The 11491-nt window shown below is 43.6% G+C and overlaps 1 protein-coding gene across 1 annotated transcript; it reads left to right on the forward strand.

The window, feature by feature from the left end:
- The first annotated feature begins 1256 nt into the window (after positions 1-1256).
- On the forward strand, positions 1257-2213 carry LOC129335760 (olfactory receptor 1086-like). The gene has a single exon (XM_054988551.1). It carries the CDS (start codon positions 1257-1259, stop codon positions 2211-2213), a length of 957 nt encoding a protein of 318 aa, XP_054844526.1.
- The last annotated feature ends 9278 nt before the right edge of the window (positions 2214-11491 follow it).

The raw sequence follows: 11491 nt of genomic DNA on the forward strand, positions 1-11491 counted from the left end.
CATTCCCTTTCCCTTAACTAACAAGTCCCAGATACTTCTCTTCATAAAAACAGAGATAGTCCTGTACTGAGAGTACAGTTTATTTATTTATTTATTTTATTAGATTTTTAGTCCGCCCTCCCCACCAGGCGGGCTCAGGACGGAGTACAACATTTCAATTTACATAAATACAGTTAAAAACAGATAAAACAGTATACAAATAACATTAAAACAACTTTATACAATACAGCTTCTCTTCAGATGGCGATGATAAAATACTGCTTTTCAAGCCCTGGCTCATATGTAGGGTGGTGGACAGATCTTTAGTGTGGCCAGTGGGGGCCCAACCTAGCCTCCACCATATGCCTGGCGGAACATCTCTGTCTTACAGGCCCGGCAGAAAGACAATAAATCCCGCCGGGCCCTGGTGTCCTCAGACAGAGAGTTCCACCAGGTCGGTGCCAGGATCGAAAAGGCCCTGGCTCTGGTCGAGGCCAGGCGGGCCTCCCTTGGGCCAGGGATCACCAACAGTTGTTTATTTGTTGAACGAAGCATCCTCGGGGTACATATGGGGACAGGCAGTACTGCAGATATGCTGGGCCCAGTCCGCATAGGGCTTTATAGGTCAACACCAAAATCTTGAACCAGACCCGGTACTCAACTGGTAGCCAATGCAGCTGGCATAGTATAGGTGTTATATGTTCCCTAATTGGGACCCTTGCAATTACTCATGCAGCTGCATTTTGACCAGCTGTAGCCTCCGGATCAGGCCGAGGGGAAGCCCTGCATAGAGTGAGTTGCGGTAGTCTAATCTAGAGGTGACCATTGCTTGGATCACTGCAGTTAAGTCATGGTTGATAGGTAGGAGACAAGCTGCCGGGCCTGTCTTAGATAGAAAAATGAAGACAGGGCAACCGCTGCGACCTGTGCCTCCATAGTCAGGGAGACATCCAGGATCACCCCCAGGCTCCTCACTCTCGAAACCGGCGCAAATAGCACTCCATCAAGAGCGGGGAGCCGCAGTCCCGTGCCCATGGCCTCCAGACCCACATGCAAGACCTCCGTCTTTGTGGGATTTAATTTCAACCCACTCTGCTTCAACCATCCAGTCACAGCTTCGAAGGCACACTCCAAGACATCTGGGGCAGAGTCAGGCCGGCCATCCATCATCACCAACCAGTTCTGCATTGAATTGCACAGAGAGAAAGAATATTGTGAGTCCTGCTTTTGCCCATATTAATTTCTGTTGCTTTTTGGGTATTTTCTTACAGAAGTACATGGCAGGTGGCAATCAGACGCAGGTGACAGAGTTCGTCTTCCTCGGTTTCTCTGGTATCCCAAGGGGCCATGCCTTCCTTTTCCTCGTGTTCTTAGCCATCTACTTGGTTACTATAATTGGGAACATCATGATAGTCACTCTTATCCAGTTGGATTCCCGCCTGCACAGCCCCATGTACTTTTTCCTTAGCCACTTGTCCTGCTTGGATGTCTGCTACTCATCCGTCACTGTCCCCAAGATCCTGACAAATTTCCTTCGCCAGAAATCAACTATTTCGTACAACCAGTGCATGGCGCAGATGTTCTTCCTGATGACGTTCGCAGGATCAGAGTGTGCCTTGCTGGCCGTCATGGCCTACGACCGCTATGCCGCCATTTGCCAACCATTGCACTACACTAATCTCATGAGCCCTCAGGTCCGTGTCCCCCTGGCCATTTTTTCATGGCTCTGGGGGCTCGTGGACTCAGCCATTCACACAGCCTTGGCCACGAATCTGACATTCTGTGGGGCCAACCAGATTGACCACATATTCTGTGATGTCCCACCACTCCTGAAAATTGCCTGCAGTGACACCTATGTCAACGAAATGGCCCTTCACACAGCCAGTGTCTTTGTGGGCTTGAGTCCATTCCTTCTCGTTGTCATCTCATACGTCTACATCCTGTCCGCCATCTTGCGCATTCGCTCCAACACTGGCCGGCGCAAGGCCTTCTCCACCTGTGCTTCTCACATGGTTGTGGTAATAATCTACTTTGGGATGGCAAATGTGAACTACAACCGCCCCAGCACGGGCTACTCCTTGGAGATCGACACCCTGATCTCCACGCTGTATTGCATCATCACCCCCATGCTGAACCCGCTCATCTACAGCCTCCGCAACAAGGAGGTGAAGGGGGCTCTGTGGAAGGTGCTGGGGCTGCAGGAGAAGGAATACGCTTCCCAAAGCAAGCAATGAGAGACAAGCTGGAACAAGAGTCCTTAACAACCACAACAGAGGGGGTTCCCTGGACTAGCAGGACTACTATATACACACAGCCAGGGAAAATAACAATTATAAGATGTGTGGATTTTTAAGTGTGTTAAACATCCAAAGTGCAAAGTCAATTAACATGAATATACACACATGATGGTTGTTGTGGGTTTTCCGGACTGTATTGCCGTGGTCTTGGCATTGTAGTTCCTGACATTTCGCCAGCAGCTGTGACTGGCGTCTTCAGGGGTGTAGCGCCGAAAGACAGAGATCTCTCAGCGTCAAACTGTGGAGAAGATGTTGGCAGGTCATCTTCAAAGATGTTGCCAACATCTTTTCCACACTGTGACACTGAGAGATCTCTGTCTTTTGGTGCTACACCTCTGAAGATGCCAGCCACAGCTGCTGGCGAAACGTCAGGAACTACAATGCCAAGACCACGGCAATACAGTCCGGAAAACCCACAACAACCATCGTTCTCCGGCCGTGAAAGCCTTCGACAATACATCAATATACACACAATCTAATCAAACAATACATAATAATATCATATCCAACAGGTAAAGTCAAAGGTCCATCCAACGAAAATCCAACTGTGCACAGAAAGCCAAGCCCGGCCTCCTTATCTTTTGTTTTTATATCCTCTGGGGGTGGCTCCGCCCTGCACGATGACTTCACTTCCCAGAAGTGACATCATTGAACGGTCCCTGGAGCATGCATATGGTACCAGTGAGTTCCACCACCTCTTTCCCCAGAAAATAAGCCCTGACCTTATTTATTCTGACAGCACAATCACTGGATCTAACAACAACATCAATTATACCATTTCAGGTTCATTCACTTGTTCATCTTCCAATGTTGCATATGCTGTCAAGGGTCAGCAATGTCCTTCTACTCTATATTAAACAAATCAGTCCCTGTGCAAAAGAATAAATAGACATAACCTTACATTCGAAATCACAGCACTCAAAAAGCAGTGGGAGAACATTTTAACCTTCCAGGGCTTTCCATTGCTGACCTAAAAGTAGTTGTCCTCCAAACAGAGACGCTTCAAGGGGCGATTACAACATGAGATTGCTGAAACAGAGTCCATTCACAAATTCAGAACAAGCACACACACACACCCCTTTCCAGGAGTTCTGAACAGAGACTTAAGATTCTTATCTCACGACAGATGCTAATTTCTGCTCTAATGTTGTAAAGGAGGTACCTTAACATCCTGACATCTTCCTCTGCTACACACTCCCATTTAATCAAACTGCACTGTATCTTTAAATCCTGAGGCCCTCCCTTGTAACATCCCACCACCTTCAGCTGGGATATAAAGGCCCAGGGATCTCTATTCCCACCTGTGTCTGAAGAAGGGCGCTCTGAGAGCCAAGCTACAAGTGATGCCTGACACAGGTTGGACACTTGTCAGCTTCCCTCAAGTTTTGATGGGAAATGTAGGCGTCCTGGTCTTGCAGCTGTAATGGAGAGCTGAGCTGTAAAACCAGGATGCCTACATTTCCCATCAAAACTTGAGGGAAGCCGACTAGTGTCCAACCTGTGTAAGGTGTCACTTGTAGCTTGGCTCTGACTCTCGAAAGCTTACGCCCTGAAAATCTTGTTGGACTCTAAGGTGCCGCTGGACACAAATCCTGCTGATCTCCCAATATCCAGAGGAGTTAGCCATGTTAGTCTGCAGTAGCAAAACAGTAGCACCTTTAAGACTAACCAACTTTACTGCAGCATAAACCTTCGAGAACCACAGTTCTGCATCTGACCAAGAGAGCTGTGGTTCTTGAAAGCTTATGCTACAGTAAAGTTGGTTAGTCATAAAGTTGTTCTTCCTGTGGGTTTTTCGTGTCCACGGCTCCAAACTATTATAGCGTTTTCCATGTCACACATTGATGCTTTTTTTCTTCGCTACATCAATATGTTAATTGATAAAGAATCTAGTAAAATGTGTCCTGCTGCTTATTAGAAAGACTTTTTAGACCCTTAAAGGGGATTAGAGGGAGTAATTTGGAATGTAGCCTTCCTAATGCAAAGGCTGTGTACCTCGGCAAGCCACTTGCTTGGTGATGTTTGTTGGTTTCTCAAAACATCTGGCTGGCTGGTGTAGAAAGTGGGTGGCTGGACTGGATGAGCCCCAAGGTCACACTTCAGTAGGAGTGCCAGAAAACCTTGGGCCCACCCTGGATGGGTCACTGGACCAAGGAAATTTGGACTTCTGGGCCACATATCCAAAAGCTTTAAAATCACGGATCTAGCGGACTTTAGGGAGTCTTCACTCAGACCCAAAACACACCTGATTCAGGTCCCAGCATTGCTAACCCATCACAGGCTGGGTCGTCATCCATTATGTTAATAATAATAACAACATTCGATTTATGTGCCACTCTTCAGGACAACTTAATGCCCACTCAGAGAAGTTTACAAAGTACGTCATTATTATCCTCACAACAAAACACCCTGTGAGGTGGGTGGGGCTGAGAGAGCTCTGAAAGAGCTGCGACTGCCCCAAGGTCACTCAGCTGGCTTCAAGTGAAGGAGTGGGGTTCAAACCCTGCCCTCCAGAATAGAGTCCCCCCACTACACCAAATGGCTCGGTTCAGGTACAGTCTTGCCAGCCAAAAAGCCCCAAGAGGCAATCTCATTTAATGGACTATTTCGCAGTTATTCTTGTGATGCACACAACTTCCTCTCCAAGGACCTCTCAGTCTTCATTAAAGCAAAATCCCTCAGTCCTGCCCATGCTGGCTTCGCGTGACCGAGGCAGCATGCAAGCAGCCTAGCTTTGGGGCGTGTGATATGGGAGCTCTGGTGGCAGCAAGGAACCAAGAAGACCCTTCTGTGGGGCAGGCTCCAAGGAACAGTTTCGTCCACTTCCCAGCAGGAGGGCAGGGAACCTGGGAACAGACTCTCCACTTGACAATCGTTCTGTTATCTCAGGGCTTTCTATCTGGCTCCCTCCTTGCCGGAATCCACTGGAAGAAACCTCCCCATCTGAACATCTTCACACAGCCAGCTGCAGCCTGCTAATTTCTTTCAGCTGACAGGGGGAAAGGTGAGTAGCAGAGCAAGAGTCCAGCAACATGATTCCCAGCCCCCAGGAAAGCTTCTCTTTGCCACAGGGGGAAATTGTTCCTTTGCTTGTTCTGATTCATTGAAATACGTGGACAATTTACAATTTCAATGGTCAAACTCAGGGCGAGTTTTAACTATTCTTTTTTTTTTCATGCACCAAGAGATAGAAAAAAAATCCAGGGGGTTAATTTTCCATGGGCCCCAAGTCAAACTTGCTTTCCTTGATGTTTTACTCTGTTCATAATTTTGAGCTTGGGTGGGCTTCTCTATATCTAATGGCTAACTACTACCCGCCACTGTAATCACTGAGAAGTTCTAGGACTGGTTTCCCTTGGAGGAGAAGAGAGCACTGGTCTCTTGTTTAGAATTTTTGTAATATTTGCGTTAGTTACTATTCAAAAGTAGAGCACAGGTGTTGGCGAGGAGGCACTCGTACAAGGAAGCAGATCCACTGCCCCACACCAGAGAGAGAGAGAGAGAGAGAGAGATCCTGCACCCCTAAAGGTGCTTCCACCATCTCATAGAAGTGTCTGCTTCTCTGTCATTTGCAGAATTAAAATTTCACTTTCTTAGTGCATAGAAATCTGCTGTTCTGTTGGGAGGGAGGGCACCTGTCCAAGCCCTTATCAGTGGCATGGATGAAGTTATTTCCTGACACTTCAGGCTCAGGGAGGACATGACATAGTGAAGTGCCCTCAAACCCTCAACTTCCTTTAATATAATAGTGTAAATATATTTTAATAATAAACTTTTTATTAATAAAAAACAGATAATTTTCAAATTACACGATAGCTTCGCTTAACAAATCACAAATAGGTAATACACGATCAAGAACCAAATAACAGTACTATATACAAATATAAGGTAACGGAGATGAGAATTAAACTTCTAAAAATTATTATAACCAGACAAAAATATAATAGTATATTTTTAACAGCTCTGCAAATTTTAGACTTGAAAGGAAAATACGGCAATATTGTACGACAAGGTTTTCTGTCAGAGAAGAAAGGAAGAGGGGAATCAGCCCCTCCTCCTGCCAGCACCCAGAAGACACCCACAGCATTGCCCCCCCTGCTTACTCCCTAGCAAAAGCTGAGGGGGGGGGCTTCCCTGTAATAGGTTCAGTTGAGGGTTCTGACTTGTCTGTCTAAAGCCATTCATGGTCAAGGACCAGCATGCTTGGAGGATCACCTCTTCTGGTTTCGAGTCCAGTAGCGCCGGAAAGACCTTAAAAACCAACAAGATTAACAGGGTGCTATTTTTCAAGAGTGAAAGCAAGCTTATGCCCTGGAAATCGTGTTGGATTTTAAGGTTCTGCTCGACTCTAATCTTACTCTTCTACTGCAAGAGATGCTAAACACAACAACAAAAAAAGGTTCTTTGGTTATATTTGGAGCAGGAAAAAGGATAAGGAAGTGTGAGGCCCACTGCAGGGAGAGGAAAGTGAGGTTTTAACAGGTGATAAAGAGAGGCCAGAACGGCTCAATTCCTACTTTGCCTTGGTATTCACTTGCGAGGTGAACTGTGCTCACCCTGGCAAAAAGGGGACCCCTTAGGAAGAAATGGAATTGCTGCCTAGGACAGATGTTGAGGTGGTACGTAAACACCTGGCTTCTTTAAATGAAATCAAGTCCTTAGGACCAGATGAATTGCATCTTAGGGGAACCTGCTGGTGTAATTGCAGAGCCTCTGTCTATCATCTTTGAGAATTGCTGGAGCACAGGTGAGATGCCAAGAGACTGGAGGAAGGCAAATGTCGTCCCCACCTTCAAGAAGGGGGAAAAGGAGGAGGCAGGTAACTGTCAACCCATCAGCTTGACGTCCATATCTGGAACGGTCCTGGAACAAATCACCAGTCAGTCCTTGAGCATTTAGAAAAGGATGGCTGTGATTACTAAGAGCCAGCATGGGCTCCTCAAGAACAAGCCATGTCAGACCAACCTGATCTCCAGTCTCGGGAGAGTTACTACTGTGGTGAATCAGGGGGATGCTGTGGACATCGTTTATCTTGATTTCAGTGAGGCTTTTGATAAGGTTCCACATCTGGTCATCTTCTTGGAGAAGAGTGACAAGTGGAGTGCTTCAGGGATCGGTCCTGGGACGTTTTTCTGTTCCACATTTTTATAAACGATTTGGATGAAGGAATAGAGGAAATGCTAATTAAATTTGCAGACGATTCTAAATTGGGATGGGTAGCAAGTCAGAAGCAAGATTCAGGGTGATCTTGACAGGCTGGAATATTGGGCTAAAACTAACAAAAGGAATTTCTTCCCCCCCCCCTTTTTTTTAAAATGATTTATTTGAGAAATAGAAAAGAACAATTGATAGTGCATAGAAACTTATACAGAAAGCTATTATATAAATCTAACAGATTATATATGCTTTAAAATACATTGAATAAAAATAACAATACATAGCAATACCTACAAAATAAAGTAAAATATATGTATTTTTCTTGCACACCCCTTCCTCAATTCCAAGCAGATAAACCACAGCAATTCAAACGATACTTCCACTTATTGTTGAGGACCCTGCATAATGAAACTATAAACACCTTAACACTTACTCTAGGCAAATATGTAAGTAATCAAATATATAGACTACTTTAAAAGATAAAAATAAAAAATCATTTTCCCTCTGTCAAGAATGAGTTAATTCATTATATTTGGTTATTTATCTACAGTTAGTAAACTAATTTAATCTTCAGTAAAAGAATTAGCTGTTACTTATTTAATATATTAATCCATTAGCACAGAAAGTAATAATAAACTACTAAGAAACATGGTATTCCACAAAAAAGAGAAATGATATTCCAACAAGGAAAAGAAAAGAAAGGGAAGATACCCCATATTTAATTCCAGCATTTGCTTGCTCTAGAAAGCTTTAATATCATAAGTTGCTATTTTAATATTATTTTAGTTATTATACATGAGGCAATTGATGACAATTTTGCACACAATATAATAAAAATTACTAAGAAAAATGTTATTTCATAAAAAGTACTGTAATGTTTCAGAAGGAAAAGAAAACTAAAAAATTAAAAGAAAAAGGAGCTAAATTAACAATTACTTTAAGAAGATATTTAAACGAACTGGCAATTAAGAATTTCCCATTCCATCAAAAATAAGTTTTGGCTATCTACTCTATCTGAAAGGGGAATACCAGATATTTTGGTTCCAACATTTACTCATTCTAAGAAGCTATTAGCCTCATAAATTGCTATTTTAATTAATTTGTTTATCTCTTAACCTAATTTTTATTATTTGTTATAAATACCAAATCCTCTAATACTTTACTGTACATCATACTTTGCTTATTATATATCAAGCAAATTGATGGCTATTTTACAAGATAGTCAACCCTATTTGCGTATAAAAGAATGTAAGCCTTCAATATTTCCTTTACATCTCTAATCCTTGGAATCTCAGTGCGGGGGAAACTCCTGGGTCAAAATCACCATTGATCTTCACAGAGTCTTCATGAAAGCCTAGATTGTTTTTTCTGAATTCCAAGCCTGCTTGTAATGAATATCGAAATTCAGTTCCCTCCCACATCAGTAGTATTCTCCCACGGTTTCTTAAGTTCTTGAATGCCTTGATTGAGTCTTTGAGATGCTTGATTTGGACAGTCCAGAAGATAATTCAAATCCAAGATCTTCAGGAACTCCTTCCATAGCCTGATCCACTTGATGCAATAACAGTGCTGGTTCATTGTCATATTGTCAAAGATATGCCAATGAACCAGTGCTGGTTCATTGGCATATCTTTCTCCCCTTGACACATGTTGGCCAAAGTAGTTCCATAATCTTGCTTTACTTTGCTTAGCAAACTTCCAAGTTTCTGTGTGAGGGAGGAAGAGAGCCTCTGTATAAATTCTTCTCAAGGCTGATTCATGACTACAACCATTTTTTAGTCCAGCAGGTGGTGATAGATGGTGTGTAACTACACAGTTCCAAAATCTACCATATCCCCCCTTTTTTATGTCCAGAAATTTATTGAGTCTCAGATATAAAAAGGTTTGAATCCTTGCCTTTAAGTGATTTACAGTCCAGGTTAGCCCAATAATGTAATGTGCTAAAATCGATTGTTTACAAAAACACTTTCGTAGTCCTTCTTTAAAAAAAAAAGTTTAGTAAAGCAAGTTCAAAGTGAAAGGAGAGAGAACGAACATCTGGCAAAATTCCCAACAATTGAAAGAGCAGAATAAAATACTGGCCGAGTTCCCAAACTCAGTTCCTAATTATCAGTAACTTGCCGATCAGAGAGGAAATCCCAATTATTTTATATCTCAGTCAGTAAGTTCCTGAATGCTAAGCTAATTAGCAGACATCTTTGTAGTTTTCCAGTGTTGAAAAAACTTTCATCCTGAGCACAGATACAGGATACAAAATAAAACTTTGCAGTCTCTTGAAGGGGGGGAAGGAGGAACAAATCACTTTAAAAAAAAAAGGTCCTAGCAAGTCCAAAATCCAGAAAAGAGAGATAAAAAGAAATTTGCAAGGCAGACTTACTAGGCATCTGCCGTCTTAACTGTTTCTTTGCTCGATGTTGTTGCATTAGAGAAAACAGAAAGATTGTTAAGCCCCTAATTAAAAGGGCTCAAAAATCCTCTGATATTCCTCAGCACACCTAGCTGACACATCTCCTATCATTGGGAGACAGGCTTGGGGTTTATTTTCTTAAACCAGCCTTCACCGAAACAGCCAGCATGGGAGCGCAGTGTACTACCGTTCTGTCGCCATATTGCTTCCGAGTCTAACAAAATGAATTTCAACAGGGATAAAAGCAAAGTTCTTCATTTAGGTAGGAAAAATCAAAGATATGCTTATAGGATGAGGGAGACCTGTCTTGGCAGTAGTACATATGAAATGGATCTAGGGGTCTTAGTAGATGACACACTGAACATGAGTCAGTAATGTGATCCTGTAGCTAAAGCGGGAAATACAATTTTGGGTTCCATCAACTGAAGTGTAGCGTCCAGATCATGTGAGGCGACAGTATCACTTTACTCAGCTCTGGTTACCCCTCATTTGGAGTACTGTGTATAATTCTGGGCCCCACAGTTTAAGAAGGATGTTGACAAGCTGGAACACGTCCAAAGGAGGGCAACAAAGACGGTGAGGGGTCAGGAGGAAAGGTTGCTGGGGATGTTTAGCCTGGAGAGGAGGCGACTGAGAGATGATAAGATAGCCGTCTTCAGGTATTTGAAGGGCTGTCATATAGAAGGTGGCGCAGAGTTGTTTTCTGTTGCCCTACATGGTGGGTCAAAATTAAATCAAAAGTTTTCAGCTAAACGAGAGGAAGAACTTCCTGACAGTTAGAGCAATCCCTCAGTGGAACAGGCTCCCTCGGGAGGTGGTGGGCTCTCCTTCTTTGGAGATTTGCAAGCAGAAGCTAGAGGGCCATCTGACAGCAATGCTGATTCTATAACTCAATATGAATGTACAAAGATCCAGAGAGGGAGGGCAGGAAGGGACGACCTGGTGCTTGGCTCTTGTGACCCTTTCTTGCATGCCCAGGATAATGCCGATTGCCACATTAAAGTCAGGATCTTCCTCCAGGCCAGACTGGCCAGGGATCCTGGAGGCTCTTTGCCTTCCTCTGGGCATAGATCAGGGGTCATTGAGGGAAGTAAGGGATAGCTGTGAATTTCTTGTGTTGTGCAGGGGGCTGGACTAGGTGACCCTTAGGGGATCCTTCCAGCTCTATCTTTCTATGTTTCCATATATCATCACTAATACCCAACAAGAGATGTCTCTTCCATAAATTTGTCCAACATCCTTTTCAACCCATCTGTGGTAGCGGCCATCCATCACTCCATCTCATGGCAGAGAATTCCACAAGTATTCTTGTGTGAAGTGTTACTCCTTTTTGCCTGTCTGTCTAAGGCCAGCTTCACAGGGTGCCCAAGTTCTAGTTCTCTGGGAGGGAGAGAAAGAAGGTTCTCTCTGGCTACTTTCTCCACACAATGCATAAGTTGGTAAACCTTGGACATGTCACCCCACCGTTCCCTTTCCCTTAACTAATAAGTCCCAGATACTTCTCTTCATAAAAATAGAGATAGTCCTGTACTAAGAGTACAGTTCTGCATTGAATTGCACAGAGAGAGAGAGAGAGAGAGAGAGAATTGTGAGCCCTGCTTTTATCTATATTAATTTCTGTTCCTTCCTGGCTATTTTCTTACAGAAGTAC

The sequence above is a fragment of the Eublepharis macularius genome, chromosome 9 (genome assembly GCF_028583425.1).
Source record: "Eublepharis macularius isolate TG4126 chromosome 9, MPM_Emac_v1.0, whole genome shotgun sequence".
Lineage (NCBI taxonomy): Eukaryota > Metazoa > Chordata > Lepidosauria > Squamata > Eublepharidae > Eublepharis > Eublepharis macularius.

What these genes read in the sequence shown, in the direction of transcription:
- LOC129335760 (XM_054988551.1), top strand. Translation starts at nt 1,257, where the DNA reads ATGGCAGGTGGCAATCAGACGCAGGTGACAGAGTTCGTCTTCCTCGGT.